The sequence below is a fragment of the Nicotiana sylvestris genome, chromosome 11, assembly GCF_000393655.2.
Source record: "Nicotiana sylvestris chromosome 11, ASM39365v2, whole genome shotgun sequence".
NCBI lineage: Eukaryota > Viridiplantae > Streptophyta > Magnoliopsida > Solanales > Solanaceae > Nicotiana > Nicotiana sylvestris.
In genome coordinates this window covers 6,942,900-6,965,240 of record NC_091067.1, presented here as the reverse complement: position 1 = coordinate 6,965,240, position 22,341 = coordinate 6,942,900, and the positions used below count along the sequence as shown (strand labels likewise).

Below are 22,341 nucleotides of genomic sequence, written 5' to 3'. Positions count from 1 at the left end.
AAACATTTTATAGATAAAATATTAGTTTCAAATTAAACATGCTATTAGGAATCATGCACGTGAAAGTAATAGAGTAATGGGTCGTTTGGTTGGAATACGGCTTATGCCGGTACAAGTTATGCTGGGATTAGTTATGTTGGAATTGTTATTTATTTAATGTTTGGTATGTTTTATTAAGAATGACAATTGCATAATTTCTAAGAAGAAGGTATAAGTTATACTGGTGTTAATTACTCCACCATCTGTAAGTATAAGTTATTCCGGTATTAAAATTAATACCGAGATAACTTATACCTGGTTTGCTAACCAAACATAGTACAAATTTTTATACCACTTGTATACCTCCTTATACCTCATACCAAACGACCCCTAAAGGTAGTGGCGGTAAAATGGTTCAAAGAAAATAATTATCCACTCATATTATTCATTAAAAATGGGTGAAATAATGAACTTTTAAAAAACAGATCAAATATGAATAAGAATCATATTATCCACTTAGAAAATGGATACCAATGAATAACTGATGGGTTTAACTTTTACATTTGTATAGTCTCAAATTGGATACCTCAAGTTTAGGGGACTAAGAATTTTTCCAAAAGTAATCATATTCATATAAGTCATGGATAATATGGATATCCATATTATCTGCCGGTTAACCCCTTTTTTATCCGTATTAAATATGGATCGGGTCAAAAAATTTATCTATTTTTGTGTTACCCATGTTCGACTTGCTCATATCTGATCCAACTTACCCGTTTGCCACCCCTAAGTAAGGGTGTGCTGTATTGGATTAAATCGAAATATCAAACCGAACATAACAACAACAAAAAAGAAAAAAACAACTATTGCTAGTTATATAAATGCTCAAAATTCATTTCGCTCCATTTGACCAAGTTTCATTCTCGTTTGGATGGACTTATTTTAAGTGACTTTTAAGCATAAGCTATAAATTAGGAATTCTAGCTTTTGATTTATTTTTTGTCATTTTAACTTAAAAATAAGTACTTACAAGCACTTTTTATTTTATTCAAATATTACAAAATGACTTAAAAACTATTTTGCTTTGAAATCACTTAAAATACGCCAATCCAAACAAACACTAATACCAGAAGATGAAGAGACATGGCTCAAAAGTTACCATCAAAGATTGTTGTAGAATAAAGGTACTCCATCATACTAAAATGTATCGAGTTCGAGCCTCGGAACAGAGTCAATTTTGATAAGGAATACTTTATCCTCAAAGTGAGACTTTCCGAAAGTGTCAATTCGAATTAGTTGAATCTCAAACAATTGTGTAAGGGGTGTCAACTGACACTCTAAAAAATTACATTGTGTAACTTTGTTTTTCTTATATATATATATACTATATGTTGGCTCCCCTTATTTTTTTTGTGGTGCTTACTTTTTTATATTTTAATATTCTTTAGTAAAATTTTTGGCTCCACCACTAATCTCAAACTCGATATACGAACACAAAATAAAATAAATAAAATAAAGGGCTTTAAAAGTTTGAATTTCCAATGTCGCAGCCGATCAAAAATCAATACATATTTCATGCTTCAAAGAAAGAAATGGTAAAGGCTCAAACTTTCCAATGACATCAAAATCATATCAACAGCTTAACAATTTAGCAACAAAAATCCTTCATCTCTTGAACAAAACCTGTATTTCACCTGCTCATATTTCCCAAATTCAAACTCAACTCATTCTCCACAATCTCCATTTCAACACTACCATTGCCCATAACTTCATCTCAGCTTGCCAATCTTTAGGTCTCTTAAACTCTGCTTTCACCCTTTACACCAAACTTATCAAGAAACCACACATCTTCATTTGCAACACTCTCATTCAAGCATTTTCACAAACAGAAGTTACACTGAAACGAAACTCCATTTCTATGTATGCCCACATGCATACAGAAGCCATTTTTCCGAATAATTATACTTTCCCTTTTGTTCTTAAGTCTTTGTCTGATCTTAAGGAGCTGAAACTAGGCCAATCTGTACATACTCACATCGTAAAATGGGGTCATGCTTGTGATATTTATGTTCAAAACTCGTTATTGAATTTGTATGCTTCATGTGGCAAGATTGATTTGTGTAAACAACAGTTCGACGAAATGCCTCACAGAGATGTTGTTTCTTGGACAGTTATGATTATGGGTTATAAAGATTGTGGGAAGTATGATGATGCGCTTGTTGTGTTTGAGCAAATGAGAAATGCGGGTGTGGCACCGAATCGGGTGACGATGGTGAATGCATTGTCTACTTGTGCTAATTTTGGTGCTTTGGATATGGGTATGTGGATACATGACTATATAAGGAGGAGTGGGTGGGAATTGGATGTGATATTAGGTACTTCTTTGATAGATATGTATGGGAAATGTGGGAAAATTGAATATGGTTTTTGGGTATTTCAAGAAATGAAACAGAAGAATGTGTATACTTGGAATGCTGTGATCAGAGGGTTGGCATTGGCTAAAAGTGGGGAGGAGGCGGTACCATTGTTCTTTATCATGGAGCGCGAAAATGTCAGCCCTGATGAAGTGACATTAGTTGCTGTGCTTTGTGCTTGTGCATATTCCGGAATGGTTGAACAGGGTAGAGAAATCTTTTCTTGGCTGATGAATGGGAAGTATGGATTTCCACCTGGTGTGAAACACTATGCATGTATGGTTGATCTATTAGCACGCTATGGGCATTTAGAAGACGCATTTAGGATGATCAAAGAGATGCCAATGGAACCTACGAAGAGCGTTTGGGGTGCACTGCTTGCTGGCTGCAGACTTCATGGCAATCAAGAAATGAGTGAGTTTGCAGCTTGGAAACTTGTCGGATTGGCACCTAAGAATTCGGCCTATTACGTTGTCTTGGCTAATTTATATGGTGAAATGGGAAGGTGGAATGACGCGGAGAAAATTCGAGCTATGATGAAAGAGAGGGGACTATCAAAGGACTTGGGTAGTAGTTCAGTAGAACTTGAGGATCAAAAGGATCTACTGGAATTGTTAAGGTGACAATGTGTGATATCATTTGCATATGATAGTTACATATTGCTGATTGCTCAAAGATTTTAGACTAGTAAGCTTTCAGACTAGTTGTTCTCCATACTGCTTCCTCTTCTGTTTTGAGTTCATTACCTCACAATACTTCAATATTGTTTAGAAAACAAGAGTTACCTGGTACAAGCGTTGGTGGATAGAGTTACCCGATATCTATATTGTTGGGAGATAGCAAGTATTCCGTGAAATTAGTTGAGTTGTATGCGAGCTGACTCGGACACCGCAGTTAAAAAGCAAGAAAAGTGTTAGAACCAGGATAATAAAATTAATTTTCAAAATGCTCAAAATGAGATATCTTTTGATTGTTATAACCAGTGGCGGAGCTACATGCACCAAAGGGGTGTCAACAAACACCCATCGCCGGAAAATTACACTGTATAGCTTAGTAATTTTTAATATATATATATATATATATATATATATATATATATATTTCTTGATGAGTTTATTTTTTTATATTTTGACTCTCCTTAATGAAAACTCTGGCTCCGCCACTGGTTACAACTCGATATAATAATCACTTCAACTCGCCAGAACCGGAGATAAAACATGTCTTCAATTGTGACCAAAGCGTCTCCAAAATTGTTAGTACTACAATAGTAAAACATGCTTTGAGTGCATGTTAGGAGTTTTTCTTGAGACGACGAACTTCTATTGGATGACCACTCTCAGAACTAGAGCCTTTTACGAGGATTATTTAAAGTGGCTATATTTGCAAAAAATTTCAAATTGTGGCGAATATTTAAAATACAGGCTGAACAAGTGGTTATACCAGATAAATAATTTGAACTTTTAGGATTTAAGTTACATGTACTGACCATAAGAAAAATGTTATCCTGTTACTGCAATTTAACTTGATATAATATGTTGTTACTTTATATTTCAAGTTATCTGTTATGGAGCAGGGGCGGAGCCAGAGTGCCGACTATGAGTTCGACCGAATCTAGTAACTTTGATTAAAACCAAGTATCTATCTTAGAGAGTTTATTGAATATGTATAAATTAAGTATTAATTTAGAACCTAGTAATTTAAAAAAATTTGACTCTCGAACCCATAAGCTTAAAATCTTGGCTCCGCTTCTATTATAGGGTACTTGTTATGAAAGGTTACCTGTCGTTGTAGTTAACTTAACCTGTTAGTGTAAAAAATTTATTTTATTAATGTACAAAACTTAAACTCCTAACTTCTAAATTAACTCAAATAGCCACACACTCAATTGTTTATACTAAAAGAACCAACAAATATATAATATATATTAAATAAATTCACGTATTATAATTAATATATAATTTATATATACCGGCCAAAAAAAAAATCCGAACCACTATCTATATCTATATCTATATATATATATATATATATATATTAAAGCAAGAAAGTTACCATATATAGTTGACATTATGGTTAAGCCAAGTGGCAAGCTAATAAATGTCAATAGTATATGGTAACTTTATTCTATATTTGACTATTTTAGTTAAATACAAATATAATATAATATAATATAATATAATATAATATAATATAATATAATATAATATAATATAATATAATATAATATAATATAATATAATATAATATAATATAATATAATATAATATATATATACAGAATTTAAAGAGAATTTGAATTAAAAGATAAGTTTCAATTTATAGATAAAGTTCTAAAATTTGAATTTAAATTAAAAATAAAATTTATTTTTTTATCATGTTATCATACTTAATTCGGTTAATGATCATACGCAATCATGTTAGGAACTTTTGTAATTTTTTCTAATTATTTAAATACTACTTTGCCTCTAGCAATAAAAAAAAAATTACTCCATATAACTATAAAACTCTTTCACATTTAAAATCCTATAAGTATAGTTTTTTGAACACTGTAGCTAGATTTGAATAAACAATTTTTTTTAAATAAATGTAATATATAGGGTACACGTATATGTTTATCTAAATAACAAAAAAGAGTTTACAGAACCAAATAAAAGTTTACTTACATATATAATAAAGTAAACATACATGCTGGAGAAAGAAACATCACAAAATCAGTCAATATTAAAAAAAAGTTCTTTCCTTTTTCTTGAAGAATATTTGTGTTACAACCCATATCCACATGTGTTAGTTCATGCCATATATTAGTTAACATAAATCCAAGAAGGAATTATCTTTGAGATGATAAGAAGTCAATCCTATTGGTCTTAAGTGATACAAGAGTGTATAAGGGTGATTAACCAATATTAGAAGTTAAACGAATCAAGGATGTTGTAACTCGTATTTTCAGGTAATCTAGCGGTGCTTAATACACTCAAGAGGTCATTTATTAAGGTATTTTAATCATATAATATCCGTATCATAAGTCTTGAAGTCAAACGAGTTATGAAACAAAAGTCGACAAAAGTTGTCGCAACTTAGGTTCATAATTTTACTTAAACATTAGGTCAAATGTTTCTAATCTTTTCTCATAATTTACAAGGAATTACGGGGTGATCTACCCACCAAATTAAAGATCTATGAGTCTAGTTTCCAACGCATTAAACCGTTCATCGATACGATCTCGGAGTAGAGAGATATTCGCGTTTTCGCGAGACTGCGCCAAGCACCTCTCTATGGGGCCCACTAAGTCGGTTTAAGATATTTGGACTTATATAGGATGACCACAACCCGTTTTTAGTCATTTCTTTTCACTATTTTCAGAACTTAGAACCCTAGGAACATCCTCTCAAGGTTCTCTCAAGATTCAAGACCCAAAAAAGGGCAAACAACACAAATCAAGTGTCGGGAATTCCGTGGCGCTAGTAAGTCTCTTGTTCTTCTTGTTGTTGCTCATTTTTGTGTCGTTCCAACTCGTGTGGGAGGTTGTTTTAAAGGGTATATGTTCTGTAAATACTCCCTAATGTTCTTAATATTAATCCTAGGTGATTTCAAGCCTTCTAAAGTGATTCTAGTGCCGAAAAACACTAATTGATCGCTAGTTTCATTGTTTTGTTGTTGTGGCAGCATTGGAGGGATATTTCTTGGAAATTTAAGGTCAAATTGGAGTTGTTCTTTCTGTATAAAGGTAAGTAACCTCTTACTCTATATGTATTTAAGATTATCCAAGTTGCGGCTAAGCCATTGAAGCTAGAACTTGTGAGATATATATCGAAAGGTTTGGTAGTAGTGTTATTGTTTTGTGGACTGTTTTGCGTTGTTGTTGGGCTGCGTATTTTACTACTATCTTGTGGAGTTTTGGAGGAGGAAGGGTGTGGAGAAACACCATATATATGTAGGTTTATGGGCTGATAGTTATTCGTAACATTTCCAGGTTGTTTGACACGACTACGGTGGTCGTCGTATGTATGGAGTGATTAGGCTGTGTGTGGACTATTTCGGGAGGCTCAATATGTTTATTATTGATGATGTTTGGGCTGTTTGGTGATTGTTTTGAATGGTGTGAGGTCATATATATAGGGGAGGTGTTGTCCGTTTCATCGTAAAATAGGTTGTGGTCGATACATAATAGTTATGACGCTTAAATGATAACGATAGTATCGTTTCTCTTATTGTAGACTAAGGAGTTTTGACAATTGCATAGCTTGAGATTGGGGCAGTATATACAAGGTATGTGAGGCTATCCCTTTCCTTCTTTTGCACGACTCCGATTGTACATAATGTAATGAACGAGCTTCCAAAGATACTCTACTCTTAGAAGCTAGCAGTACTTACATTGTTTTCCCTCTTATGGAACGATTGATGTTAATGTTACTTCTCTTATTCTTATGTTATCAATGTTGTTCGTACTTCCTAAATCTTATAAGGTTCATAGTGAAGAGTTAGTCCTAATAACGTGTACAGAGGATACCGACCTTACGTCACTCCGAAAGGTTTAGAATGTGATTCCATGAGTCGAGCATGCATTATATATATGTATCTATTTTACTCTACCGAGCCACGCTATAGTTGGCCGGGTACGGCACCTATTGTGCAACCACTGATCAGTTGGGTTTTACCGAGCTCCACGTGGCCGGGTACGATTCTACCGAGCCTATTATGGCCGGGTACGATATGATGATGATGATGCCCACAGAGGCGAATGCTTTAAAGGTTTATGTATTTATACATATGTATCATGCATTTCATGTAAGTAGCCCTCAGAGGTACTAAGATGTTACAGGTTGTATATTCTCTATCCTTGCTTACATTACTGATCGTATTTATGGTTCCTTGCCTTACATACTCAGTACTTTATTCGTACTGACGTCCTTTTATTTGTGGACGCTGCATGTCGTGCTGCAGGTCCTGATAGACAGGCAGGTACAGCTCCCCCACCACAGTAGATCAGCGGTGATTGGCGAGATCCCTTCTCCGGACTTGCCTTGGTCTTGGTATGCAATTTTTGTTATAGACATTATGGGTATGTCGGGGCCCTGTTCCGGCTATGTTGCAATACTTATGTTCTTTTAGAGGCTCATAGACAGGTGTCGGCTCATGTATAGTTTGGTATGCCTTGTCGGCTAGTTTTTGTTGTATAGTCTTTCATAGTAGCGTGGTAGCTCATACCTTACATGTAGTTTCTTGATTGTCTGGTCATCCCCTGCTATGTATATTCATGCCATCATATTTTATTGCTGGTTGTCCATGATCTAGGTCTACCATTTATATTGATCTCGTCAGCCTTAAAAGATAATAATGAAGGTTAGATGAAATGTACGTTGGTGCTCGGCAAGTGTGGTCGGGTGCTAGTCATGGCCCTTCAGTTTGGGTCGTGACAAACTTGGTATCAGAGCAAGTCTGTCCTAGGGGTTGTCTATGAGCCGTGTCTAGTAGAGTCTTGATTATGGATGTGTAGCGCGCCACATTTATAATCAGGAGGCTACATGACATCTAGGGTTGTTACCTTCTTCCTGAATCTAGATCGTGCGTAGAGTTGAGTCGTAAGTGTTTGTCTCTAATATTCACCTTGTTTTTTTCAGTGATGCCTTCGACTAGGAAGCAAACGATTAGTAGGCGGCTTGATACAGCAGCGGGAGAGGGTACCAGTCAGGTGCCCCAAGTCAGAGCAGGACAAAGTGAGGCTCAAAGTGAGATGCCCTCTCATACCTCATCTACTCCATCTCCTCCAGAGGATATTAGAAGGCACCCAGCGCCTCCAGTTCCTTCGTCTGACACTCCAGACCAGGATATGCGGAGTGCTTTGCAGTTATTGACTAGCTTGGTAGCTGCTCAGGCTCAGAGGCAGAATACAGGTGCTGCTGAGAAACCAGTTAGTACAAGAGTTCGTGATTTTATTAATTTAGACCCTCCAGTGTTTACCGGATCAGACCCCAAGGAGGACCCACAGACTTTTATTGACCAGGTTCATCGTACACTTCGGGTTATGCATGTTAGTGATACAGAGGCAGTAGAGTTGGCTTCTTATCGGCTACGGGATTTAGCGGTTCTCTGGTATGATAGTTGGGAGAGATCCAGGGGTCCGAACCCTCCTCCAGCTGTGTGGAAGGAATTTTCTGAGGCCTTTCTTCGTCACTACTTGCCAGTTGAGATACGACGAGCTAGAGCTGATAAGTTCTTGAACCTTAGACAAGGTAATATGAGTGTACGAGAGTACAGTATGCAGTTTGATTCTTTGGCAAGGTATGCTCCCCATATGGTGGCCGAGATGAGTGATAGGGTGCATATGTTCGTGAATGGGTTGGGACCACATCTGATAAATGAGTGTACGACAGCCTCCTTGGTGGAGGGCATGGATATTTCCCGTATTCAAGCTTATGCCCAGACCCTAGAGGATCGTAAGCGCCAGCAGAGGGCAGTTAGGGAGCAGGATAGAGGCCAGCATAAGAGGGCGAGATTTGCAGGGTATTCTGATGACTTCAGAGGCCGCATCAGGCCACAGTTTTCGAGGAGTTCGGCGCCACCTGTAGCTAGTGCTCCTCCACAGTTTCAGAGGCCTCGATATGATCGATCCTATTCTGGTCCAGGTCAGAGTTCGCGGGCATCTGGCTCGCAACATCACAGGGATACTAGTCAGATGAGACCCCCAACACCACATTGTGATCAGTGCGGCAAGGCCCACTTTGGACTGTGTCGTCGAGGTTCTGATGCATGCTATTCGTGCGGGCAGCCTGGCCATATGATGCGGGATTGTCCTAATAGAGGAGGTGATGGTATGGCTCAGCCGACTGGATCTGTGTCTGGTTCTTCCTCATCAGTTCGACCTCCAGCACGGGGTTTTCAGCAGTCGACAGGTCGTGGTAGGGGTAGAGGTGCAGTGCCGAGTTCGAGTGGTGCTCAAAATCGAACCTATGCTCTAGTAGGTCGACAGGATCTCGAGTCGTCTCCAGATGTTGTTACAGGTATTATATCTGTGTTTTCTTATGATGTATATGCGTTGATTGATCCGGGATCTACATTATCATATGTTACACCCTTTGTGGCTAATAAGTTTGGCATTGAACCTGAATTGATAAGTAAACCCCTCGCGGTATCTACTCCGATAGGAGATTCTGTGATTGCTAGAAGGGTATATAGAGGTTGCACTGTGATGATTTGTAGTCGTCAAACCTCGGCAAATTTATTTGAGTTAGAAATGGTTGATTTTGATGTGATAATGGGAATGGACTGGTTGGCCTCATGCTATGCAAATGTTGACTGTCGTACGAAGATGGTTAGGTTCCAATTTCCGGGTGAACCCGTCATTGAATGGAAAGGGAACATTGCTACACCGAAAGGTAGGTTTATTTCCTATCTTAAGGCAAGGAAAATGATCTCAAAAGGTTACATTTATCATCTCGTTCGCGTTAGGGATGCGGAGGCGAAACCGCCTACTTTACAATCAATCCCTGTGGTTAACGAATTCCCAGATGTTTTCCCAGATGAACTCCCAGGCCTTCCTCCTGAAAGGGAGATTGAGTTTAGCATTGATGTGTTGCCTGACACTCAACCGATCTCTATTCCTCCATACAGAATGGCCCCGGCAGAGTTGCGAGAGTTGAAGGTGCAGTTGAAGGACTTGCTGGATAAGGGCTTTATTAGGCCTAGCACTTCACCTTGGGGTGCACCAGTCCTATTCGTGCGGAAGAAAGACGGGTCGTTACGGATGTGTATCGACTATCGACAGTTGAATAAGTCTACTATAAAGAACAAGTATCCACTTCCAAGAATTGATGACCTGTTTGACCAACTCCAGGGTGCCAAGTATTTCTCCAAGATTGATTTACGTTCAGGGTATCATCAGGTAAGGGTTAGGGAGAAAGATATTCCAAAGACGGCCTTCCGGACAAGATATGGGCACTTTGAGTTCTTGGTGATGTCGTTCGGGCTAACAAATGCCCCAGCAGCTTTTATGGATCTCATGAATACTATATTCAGGCCCTATCTTGATGTGTTCGTGATTGTATTCATTGATGACATTCTAGTGTATTCTCGTTCGGAGGCGGAACACGCGGGCCACTTGCGGATAGTATTACAGACGCTTCAGGATCGTAAGTTATATGCTAAGCTCTCCAAATGTGAATTCTGGCTGAACTCAGTAGCATTCCTTGGCCATGTGATATCTGATGAGGGTATTAGTGTCGACACTCAGAAGATCGATGCAGTAAAGAATTGGCCGAGACCTACAACACCATCAGAAGTCCGCAGCTTCCTAGGACTAGCAGGATATTATAGGCGGTTTGTAGAAGGATTTTCCTCTATATCATCACCATTGACTAAGTTAACACAAAAAGCTACCAAATTCCAGTGGTCTGACACTTGTGAACGTAGTTTTCAGGAGCTGAAGAATCGATTGACATCTGCACCAGTGCTCACTCTTCCTGAAGGAACAGAAGATTATGTGGTATATTGTGATGCCTCAGGTATAGGTTTGGGGTGCGTATTGATGCAGCGTGGGAATGTGATTGCTTATGCATCAAGACAATTGAAGAAGCATGAAAAGAATTATCCAACCCATGATTTGGAATTGGCTGCAGTAATATATGCTTTGAAGATATGGCGGCACTACTTATACGGCGTCCATGTTGACATCTACACAGATCACAAGAGTTTACAATACATCTTCAAGCAGAAAGAGTTGAATTTGAGGCAGCGTAGGTGGCTTGAATTATTGAAAGACTACGACGTCGAGATATTGTATCATCCCGGTAAAGCCAATGTTGTGGCAGATGCTCTCAGCCGTAAATCAATGGGAAGCTTAGTACATATTGAGGCAGGTAGATGGGGGTTGATTAAAGAGCTTCATCAGCTAGCCAATATGAGAATCAGATTGTTAGACTCTGATGACGGAGGTGTTACTGTACAGAATACATCAGAATCATCTTTGGTAGCCGAGGTAAAAGCACGACAATATGAAGATCCTATCTTAGTACGATTAAGAGAAAGCATTCAACAGTGTAAAAGTATGGCTTTTGGGATCGGAAAAGATGGGGCACTGAGATACCAGAGCCGATTGTGTGTGCCTAATGTGGCAGGGTTGCGAGAGAAGATTATGAATGAGATTCATCAATCCCGATATTCCATCCATCCCGGCTCGACAAAGATGTATCATGATGTCAAGGAGCAGTATTGGTGGGATAATATGAAGAAGTCTATTGCAGAATTTGTGGCCCAGTGTCCCAATTGTCAACAAGTAAAGATAGAACATCAGAAACCCGGTGGATTGCTTCAAAATATAGAGATTCCGACCTGGAAGTGGGAGGTGATTAATATGGACTTCATTATTGGATTACCTCGCTCTTATCATAAGTTTGACTCCATCTGGGTGATAATTGATCGACTTACAAAATGTGCCCATTTTCTGCCAGTGAAGACAACTTACACGGCTGAAGATTATGCGAAGTTGTATATCAAGGAGATTGTTAGGCTTCATGGTGTGCCCATATCTATTATATCAGACCGAGGAGCTCAATTTACGGCTAACTTTTGGAGGTCTTTCCAGAAGGGTTTAGGCACACAAGTAAATCTCAGCACTGCATTTCATCCGCAGACTGACGGACAGGCTGAACGTACCATTCAGACACTGGAAGATATGCTACGAGCATGTGTTCTAGATTTTAAGGGGAATTGGGATGATCATCTTCCACTCATAGAATTCGCCTATAACAATAGCTACCATTCCAGTATTAAAATGGCCCCATACGAGGCACTATACGGGAGGAGATGTAGATCACCAGTTGGATGGTTCGAAGTCGGTGAAACAGAATTATATGGGCCAGATTTGATTCACCAAGCTATTGAGAAGGTGAAAGTGATACAGGAGCGATTGAGGACGGCACAAAGCAGGCAAAAATCTTATTCTGATGTCCGACGTCGTGATCTAGAGTTTGAGGTTGGTGATTGGGTTTTCCTGAGGATCTCACCAATGAAGGGTATTATGCGTTTTGGGAAGAAAGGTAAGCTGAGTCCAAGGTATATCGGGCCGTATAAAATTCTTCGACGGATTGGACAGGTTGCTTATGAGTTAGAATTGCCATCCGAATTGGAATTTGTCCACCCGGTATTCCATGTATCTATGTTGAGAAAATGTATTGGAGACCCTTCTCGAGTCGTCCCTATCAAAGATGTACAAGTTACAGAGGACCTATCATATGAAGAAGTGCCAGTGGCGATATTAGATCGGCAAGTCCGCAAGCTGAGAACAAAAGATGTAGCTTCCGTCAAAGTATTGTGGAGGAACAAAAATATGGAAGAAATGACATGGGAAGCAGAAGAGGAGATGAAGTCTAAATACCCTTACTTATTCCAGAATGAAGATAACAAGGATGCTGGTGGAAGACAGGATACATTGGAAGGTGAAACGGCTCTATGAGGTAAGCAATAATTTGAGAATACTCCTCCTTAATACAAAATGGTGATATGTAGATAATGTAAATACGCATAATGCTTTGTGTAGCCTTGTGAAGCCATATGTTGGGCTTAATTACTTGCAAGTTTTGCTAGTGACCATTTTATAGGGGAAAATTGATCGGAAATTTCCATTGGAATCCACGATGATTTAAACTCCCCATAAACCCTTACATTCGAGGACGAATGTTCCTAAGGGGGGAGGGTGTTACAACCCATATCCACATGTGTTAGTTCATGCCATATATTAGTTAACATAAATCCAAGAAGGAATTATCTTTGAGATGATAAGAAGTCAATCCTATTGGTCTTAAGTGATACAAGAGTGTATAAGGGTGATTAACCAATATTAGAAGTTAAACGAATCAAGGATGTTGTAACTCGTATTTTTAGGTAATCTAGCGGTGCTTAATACACTCAAGAGGTCATTTATTAAGGTATTTTAATCATATAATATCCGTATCATAAGTCTTGAAGTCAAACGAGTTATGAAACAAAAGTCGACAAAAGTTGTCGCAACTTAGGTTCATAATTTTACTTAAACATTAGGTCAAATGTTTCTAATCTTTTCTCATAATTTACAAGGAATTACGGGGTGATATACCCACCAAATTAAAGATCTATGAGTCTAGTTTCCAACGCATTAAACCGTTCATCGATACGATCTCGGAGTAGAGAGATATTCGCGTTTTCGCGAGACTGCGCCAAGCACCTCTCTATGGGGCCCACTAAGTCGGTTTAAGATATTTGGACTTATATAGGATGACCACAACCCGTTTTTAGTCATTTCTTTTCACTATTTTCAGAACTTAGAACCCTAGGAACATCCTCTCAAGGTTCTCTCAAGATTCAAGACCCAAAAAAAGGGCAAACAACACAAATCAAGTGTCGGGAATTCCGTGGCGCTAGTAAGTCTCTTGTTCTTCTTGTTGTTGCTCATTTTTGTGTCGTTCCAACTCGTGTGGGAGGTTGTTTTAAAGGGTATATGTTCTGTAAATACTCCCTAATGTTCTTAATATTAATCCTAGGTGATTTCAAGCCTTCTAAAGTGATTCTAGTGCCGAAAAACACTAATTGATCGCTAGTTTCATTGTTTTGTTGTTGTGGCAGCATTGGAGGGATATTTCTTGGAAATTTAAGGTCAAATTGGAGTTGTTATTTCTGTATAAAGGTAAGGAACCTCTTACTCTATATGTATTTAAGATTATCCAAGTTGCGGCTAAGCCATTGAAGCTAGAACTTGTGAGATATATATCGAAAGGTTTGGTAGTAGTGTTATTGTTTTGTGGACTGTTTTGCGTTGTTGTTGGGCTGCGTATTTTACTACTATCTTGTGGAGTTTTGGAGGAGGAAGGGTGTGGAGAAACACCATATATATGTAGGTTTATGGGCTGATAGTTATTCGTAACATTTCCAGGTTGTTTGACACGACTACGGTGGTCGTCGTATGTATGGAGTGATTAGGCTGTGTGTGGACTATTTCGGGAGGCTCAATATGTTTATTATTGATGATGTTTGGGCTGTTTGGTGATTGTTTTGAATGGTGTGAGGTCATATATATAGGGGAGGTGCTGTCCGTTTCATCGTAAAATAGGTTGTGGTCGATACATAATAGTTATGACGCTTAAATGATAACGATAGTATCGTTTCTCTTATTGTAGACTAAGGAGTTTTGACAATTGCATAGCTTGAGATTGGGGCAGTATATACAAGGTATGTGAGGCTATCCCTTTCCTTCTTTTGCACGACTCCGATTGTACATAATGTAATGAACGAGCTTCCAAAGATACTCTACTCTTAGAAGCTAGCAGTACTTACATTGTTTTCCCTCTTATGGAACGATTGATGTTAATGTTACTTCTCTTATTCTTATGTTATCAATGTTGTTCGTACTTCCTAAATCTTATAAGGTTCATAGTGAAGAGTTAGTCCTAATAACGTGTACAGAGGATACCGACCTTACGTCACTCCGAAAGGTTTAGAATGTGATTCCATGAGTCGAGCATGCATTATATATATGTATCTATTTTACTCTACCGAGCCACGCTATAGTTGGCCGGGTACGGCACCTATTGTGCAACCACTGATCAGTTGGGTTTTACCGAGCTCCACGTGGCCGGGTACGATTCTACCGAGCCTATTATGGCCGGGTACGATATGATGATGATGATGCCCACAGAGGCGAATGCTTTAAAGGTTTATGTATTTATACATATGTATCATGCATTTCATGTAAGTAGCCCTCAGAGGTACTAAGATGTTACAGGTTGTATATTCTCTATCCTTGCTTACATTACTGATCGTATTTATGGTTCCTTGCCTTACATACTCAGTACTTTATTCGTACTGACGTCCTTTTATTTGTGGACGCTGCATGTCGTGCTGCAGGTCCTGATAGACAGGCAGGTACAGCTCCCCCACCACAGTAGATCAGCGGTGATTGGCGAGATCCCTTCTCCGGACTTGCCTTGGTCTTGGTATGCAATTTTTGTTATAGACATTATGGGTATGTCGGGGCCCTGTTCTGGCTATGTTGCAACACTTATGTTCTTTTAGAGGCTCATAGACAGGTGTCGGCTCATGTATAGTTTGGTATGCCTTGTCGGCTAGTTTTTGTTGTATAGTCTTTCATAGTAGCGTGGTAGCTCATACCTTACATGTAGTTTCTTGATTGTCTGGTCATCCCCTGCTATGTATATTCATGCCATCATATTTTATTGCTGGTTGTCCATGATCTAGGTCTACCATTTATATTGATCTCGTCAGCCTTAAAAGATAATAATGAAGGTTAGATGAAATGTACGTTGGTGCTCGGCAAGTGTGGTCGGGTGCTAGTCATGGCCCTTCAGTTTGGGTCGTGACAATTTGTTTGAAGAGTCAATTTGCATAAATGGACATTAAACAAATAACAAAACTTTAGCTATACAATTGCTATCATTAATTTGAATTTAGCACATTCAAGGAATTGAAGGGTATAAGCTGAAACCCCTTCATTTAGCTGTAGTCAAGCCAATATTGCAAGAGTATAATATTTTTTTCGCTAAAGAATATTAGTTAGGAATCATTAGATTATGTGAAAGATTTATTTTTTTCAAACTCAACAAGAGAGAAATTTGTTTCTAACCGATAGTTTCTATAGTGACTTTTAAGTGTAACAAAGAGTATATATAAAAAACAAATTGGTATGACATGAAATATTTTTTTTAAAATATAAACAAATTATTTCGAAAAAACTCTTTACTTTTTTTAATTCAAAGATAATAAAAATATAAGATATTTTTGAACATTAGTAGAGAGTTTTAAAATTATTATAATAGAATTTATATTATGGATAAACTCAAAAAATCGAAACTTATGGAACATTTACATAATATCTGGCCATATTTATTGTTTACTTTTTATAGCTAATATAAATAAATGATATACCGACAACATACGATTATACACATGATTATATAAAAATTACACATCATTCAGTTTTCTAATTTAAATGGTCGGGCGAGCACCTATTTATGCTGGTTAGATAAAGCCAAAAGAAAAATATGAAATAATTTCAACCAAAGACTAAAAATATAATTAAAGTTCTTATGTAGAATTATTTTTATTAAAACTCATCCTTTTATAGTGAAATAAATTAATTTTTGTAACAAAAGAAATAATGACATGAAAAAAAGATAAAAGAAAATAAATATTGAAGATGACTACAAATTTCTTCTTATGTTTCATCTTTGTTGAGTATAAAATTTTTGAAAGTTAATCTCATCGATTTCAAATATTTTTTTTTTCAACTCAAATACATAGATTATAAGATAAGGATATCTTAAAATATTTTTTTTAATTTATATTATGTGTCGTTTTTAAAAAGTCACTATTACTAACAAACTGATATGATATTTGAATTTTAATTGGAATGCAATTTAAGTAGTTTGCATTGAGGTTAAGCCAAGTATGGTGTCGAAGAATAAACTACTTGACAATTTTAAGACAATATATGCAATGTTTTATAATAATAATCAACTAATTTAACATTTAATAATTTAAAGAACAATTTTTTTTGTATATATAGGGTATTAAAAATTCAAATTCTAGGTCTAGAGATATCGATAAATTTAAAGTGGGGTCATACTGAAATAAATCCGGCCAAAGAATCATTTAAATTTTTAAATAGCCGATTAAAATGAATTTTAAATTAAGGATAATATCTTCACTTGCATCATTATAAAGATAATCATTATTATAATATATATATAAAGTTTTAGAAATTGAAATTTCAAAATAGAAATATTTTTTGAAAGATAAAATCATACCGAATAAGAGTGCAAGTCGTAGTATAAGAGTCACGCCGTAATCAAAGAATCGTTTATATCGTGTCAACCTTTGTGTTTTGCCATAAATATGAGTTATTATTTCACTTTGTGGCTATTTTTAAGTTCAAATGACACCTATGAGAATAATGCAAAAATAAAATTATCACTACGAGAATTGAGAAAATGTTAGTCTTTTTTCATGTAGTGTTTCTTAATTAATATCTGACAATTATCTATAGTTATTTAGAAGGTTTAAATATTAAGGTTATTTACATATAATTCAAATAACTCGGATATTTAACATGGTTAATGTCAAATATCAAAATGGATTAAAAAGATTCACTAGCTAAAGAATTTCTTTATATTTTTAGATAGCCAACTAAAATGAGTTTTGAATTAAGAATAATATTTTTAATTACATTATTATAAAAATAATTATTATTGAAAAATAATGTTTTAGAAACTGAAATTTTAAGAAAGAAATATTTTTTAAGAGATATAAACACACCAAATAAGAGTTCAAGTAGTAGTAAAGAGTTAAGTCTTATCCAAAGAGTCATTCATTGTCTCAATATTTGATTGTTTTGCCATAAATATGAGTTATTATTTTGATTCCTGACTATTTTTAGGATCCAATAACACCGGCAAGAATGATATTAAAAAAAAAAAGAAATTGTTAATTTTTTCACGTAATTAATATCCAATGATTATCTATATTTACCGAGAAAATGTAAATTTTAAGATTTAAATACAATCGAAATAACTTAAATATTTGATATAATTAGTTTCCGCGCGGCTACTAATACTAGATTGTGTAAAGATGCATCACTCCTCCTTTTCTTTTTGGGGGAAATTACTAATAATCCCAGAATTAAAAATTGATAGCAACTCAAGAGGAACTTCCCATCAGAAATGGACGATGACAAAGAGAAAATAGCCGAGTCAGGGCCTAGCCATGACTGGGCCGAGTTAACTCAGCTATGCCTCATCAACATCCTCTCTCGCCTCTCCCTCGAAGACCGATGGCGCGGAGCCATGTTTGTGTGCAAGCCATGGTTTCAAGCTTGCAAGGATCCTAACCTCAACTCAGTAAACGACATCGAAACTCAGTTCGAATCGGCCACTGAGTCGTCTCTTTACTGGACGCCCGAGTTCGAGCGCAAAATGGACAATATGCTTCGATCTGTTGTACTTTGGAGTGATGGATCTCTTACTACCGTTCGGGTTAGACACTGCTCTGATCGTTCCCTAGCTTTGGTCGCTGAAAGGTAATCAAAGTATCCACATTAAAAATACTGTGTTATAATAAAAATTATTATTATTCTATATATTTTTGTTTTGAGAAGTTTCAGATAAGAATGTATGATAAACAGGAAAAACTAAATTGAACAATGCAAGCTCTACTTTCTATAGGAAGCTAATCTAACTTGAACAAATACAATATGACTGAAGCTTCCTGAAAGTAACTTAGATAGGTCATAGGTATTTGAGCCATCTCAAAAGAGATTATTTGATGAAAATAAAGGCTAATTTTTTCTTCGCGCTCACCTCGACTAATTCCACATGATATCCACTACCTCGGGTATTGGATAACTCTATCTACGAAGGCTTGGATAGATAGGAAGAAGTCACCTATTGTTTTTGCCTGCACTAGTATTTGAACCTAATATCTCATGGTTCTTACAACGACAACAACATAACAGTATATTACTACGGAGTAGGGTCTGGGAAGGATAATGTGTACGGAGAACTTACCCCTACCTTGTGGAGGTAGAGAGATTATTTCCCTCGGCTCCACAGACCCTCGGCTCAAGAGGAGCAGTTCACATGAGACCTCATGATTCTTAGCCCACTTTATTGACTATTAGGCTACAACCTTGGCTGGATGAAAATAAAGGCTAATTATTGCCTTTTCATGGACTAATCTCCTAAGCCAAGGGTCTACTGGAAACGGCTTCTCTGCCTTCTTAAAAATAGGGATAAGGTTTGCGTACACACTACCCTCCCCAAATCCCACTTGTGGGATTACACTGGGTTTGTTGTTGTTGTTGTTGTTGTTGTTCATGGACTAATCTGATTGAACACAATGTAAGCTCCATTATCTATTGGAAACAAATCCGACTTGAACGAAAAATATCTAACCAACACTATTAAAATATACAAGTCCATTTGATCAAATGCTAAGTTGTGGTCAATCAACTAAGGGCCAGATGTTGTCATTTCATAGATAAAGAAGATAATCAGGGAAATAGAACATTGTTATGCATATATATGATAGCAAACATTAAGGTAAGAAAATAGAAGAATAGTACATCTTATTTACAACCCGATTTCAGTTTGTGTTCCTTTCCTCCTTCCGTTAGTTTATCCAAGGTTCAGTGCTTTTGCAGTTTGACATGGTATTTTTTGAAGTTTCTGCAAGGGTCCAGTTGTCCCGATTTCTTGGTGTAATATGATTTATGGTAACTTCCGTACAAAGTGGGGTTTTTTTTCTTCCATTCAAGTAGGGTGATCTGTTTTAGCTGTTTAAATCATTATTTTGAATGTGAAAAAGGTCTGCTGCTTGTGTAGTCATGTTTGTTCCGTTTGAAAGCTGAAACTTGAATAGGAGTATTAATTCAATTCAAAAGAAGCGTGCGTTTTACTTCTCACTTTTCGCTTCAAGTCTCATGAATTTTGTTGCTCTTTTGTGTTTTTCGCTTTTCTTAGTACTGCTTTAGAGTTTAGATCGCACTTGGGCTTTATCCACACTTACTGTGACGTTTCAATGACCAATGTATAAAAAGAGCCAGAAAATTTTGAATTCATGAAACCACCAAAGGATACAAAAGGTATTTTAACATTAGTGATGAAATGTTTTTGCAAAGAAAAAAGGAATCAACTTATATTAAAAAATTGTTGTTTCTTATGCTCTCTCTGGGCTGGAACTTGGTCCAGCACACTAGGAGACAAGTTCAGGATGTTAACTGAGCGTAAACCAATGAGGGATAATCATAATAAAGCTTACAAGTTATTTTCTGATGTAATTAAAGCGCAAAGAGAGTCGTATTGGTGGCCATAATAGTGAAAAATGACAGTGGATGCCACCACCACTTTATTTCTTTTTTTCTTTTTGGGGTTCTGAAGTGTTTAATTTCTGTAGGTATCAGGGTTGGGCTTGAGCCGAGGGTCTATCAAAAATAGCCTCTCTACCTCACACAAGGTAGGGGTGTCTATGTGTATCCTACCCTCCCAAACCCCAACTGTGAGATCATACTGGGTATGTTATTGTTGTTGTTGGATATCAGGGTTGGGGTTTGTGTCATTAAAGTAACCATATTTAAGAGGAGAATAAACTGAATTCACACGTTAGAGCACTCCTCTCAGGAAGAAGACTTGATGCAGTTGGAGCTGGATATTACTTTCTTGTGGTTTACAGTGGAGGCTAAATCTTAAAATATATTTGATCAAATTGGAAAAAATGGTATGTTATCTGATGCGTTTGATAAGAAATTGCCTAACTTTTTATGCATCAAAAAAGAAAAAACTACCATTCTTTAAGAAATAATGGAGTTTTGTTTCAGCTTAGACTTTATTTTTTCTGTCTCTCTTGATTCCTTAAGATGGAGAACTTGACTGGATTTTAACTTTCCTAGTCTGGTGAAATGTGAATCATGGAAACTACGGGATGATGATTTCTGAGATTCATGTTAGCTGTATCACTTGAAACCTCTCTACTTGATGGATCTAATGTTCTAAGGGCAACCTGGTGCACAAAGCATGCCTCGTTCGCGCAGGGTCCGAGGAAGGGCCGCATCCCAAGAGGATCTGATGTAGGCAGGCTACCCTGATGCAAGCATCCTTCATGGATCTATTCTGATTAAATGAAATTTTACTTGCTTCCACCAACCTTAAGTTTGTAGTTAATGGTGGTAGTGATTCATTCTCTATTATTTACATATACGATATTCCTTTTGGTTTTTGGCGCCTACCATTTAAAATAAACCCGTTGGTTTTTCCAGAGATACGGTTTTGCTTTCTGATAACTTTGGTGCTTCAAAAAGATGATCTTTTCCTACGTTTGGGTATGTTATCTGTTATCATGTTTGGTGCTTATGAATAGCGAATAATGGCTATGAATATTCTTACAGGTCCCCAAACCTTCAAGTTCTCTCTATCAAAAGCTGTCAACACGTAACTGATGAAACGATGTCTAAGATTGCCTATGGGTGCCCTTGGCTTAGGGAACTCGATATCAGCCTCTCCTATCAAATATCTCACAAGTCTTTGGCTCTTATAGGACATCATTGTGCTAATTTGAGAATTCTGAGGCGAAATTTCACGAATAGGTTAGATCGTTCCAGACAACAACGTTTTATCCCCGGGGAGTATCTAGATGCCTGTCCTCAAGATGGCGATTCAGAAGCTGCTGCAATTGGAAAATTTATGCTCAAACTTGTGCAACTTGAGCTTCGTTTCTCCGACTTGACTAATCAAGGACTAGCTTTGATATCTGAAGGGTGTATAAACCTTGAGCATCTGGATCTCACTGGATGTACAAATGTTACTAGCCGGGATATTTCAAATGCCTCGTCGAATCTGAAGCAGTTGAAAACCTTGAAGAAGCCTCAGTTTTACATTCCGACGTTTGAATCTGAAAGGTATGGTCACTGGCAACTGTATGATGAGCGTTTCCAGACGGGTGACTTTCGAATTTAATCAGGCAAAGTATGAGAGATACATCATTGTTCAACTTATTGTACATTTTGCTTTTAAATTACTTATTTCTAAATAGGGCTATGGTACAATACCTATATCTTTTAGAATATGAGAAGAAACTATTATGGATTGAAATTTACGTAAATAAAAACTATTATAGAGTGGAGTGAATGCAGAGGATTTATGTAGCTGATTTAGTAGTTTGGATAATTGACTTTTTGAAAATAGCACAGTTAATTTATCATGTTAAGCAGAACGGAAAAGGGCTAAATATACCCTTCTACTTTCAAATATTGTTTACCTGTACCCTTCGTTATACTATTGGGTTATCCATACCCCTACCGTCATACTATTGAGTTATCTATATTCCTATTGTCATACTTTGAAACAAAAATACCCCTATTTTTTGATGGAGTGCAACGTGGCAGCAGCAGATTAAAACGACTCATTTTTTTTTTACCC

General features: G+C 36.9%; 2 protein-coding genes across 2 annotated transcripts; both read left to right on the top strand.

Moving 5' to 3' along the window:
- The first annotated feature begins 1,566 nt into the window (after positions 1–1,566).
- LOC104218209 (pentatricopeptide repeat-containing protein At4g21065-like) lies at positions 1,567–3,310 on the top strand. Its single transcript, XM_009768648.2, has one exon. It carries the CDS (start codon positions 1,595–1,597, stop codon positions 3,014–3,016), a length of 1,422 nt encoding a protein of 473 aa, XP_009766950.1. The 5' UTR covers positions 1,567–1,594; the 3' UTR covers positions 3,017–3,310.
- A 14,698-nt stretch (positions 3,311–18,008) lies between these two features.
- Positions 18,009–22,050, top strand: LOC104246476 (F-box protein SKIP1-like). The gene is made up of 2 exons (XM_009802287.2): positions 18,009–18,449; positions 21,312–22,050. Exons 1-2 carry the CDS (start codon positions 18,094–18,096, stop codon positions 21,877–21,879), a joined length of 924 nt encoding a protein of 307 aa, XP_009800589.1. The 5' UTR covers positions 18,009–18,093; the 3' UTR covers positions 21,880–22,050.
- The last annotated feature ends 291 nt before the right edge of the window (positions 22,051–22,341 follow it).

Excerpts from the sequence above, each read along its gene's own strand:
- LOC104246476 (XM_009802287.2), top strand. The coding sequence starts at position 18,094 with ATGGACGATGACAAAGAGAAAATAGCCGAGTCAGGGCCTAGCCATGAC. Across the intron at positions 18,450-21,311 it reads CTAGCTTTGGTCGCTGAAAG|GTCCCCAAACCTTCAAGTTC; the intron begins GTAATCAAAGTA and ends ATATTCTTACAG.
- LOC104218209 (XM_009768648.2), top strand. The coding sequence starts at position 1,595 with ATGACATCAAAATCATATCAACAGCTTAACAATTTAGCAACAAAAATC.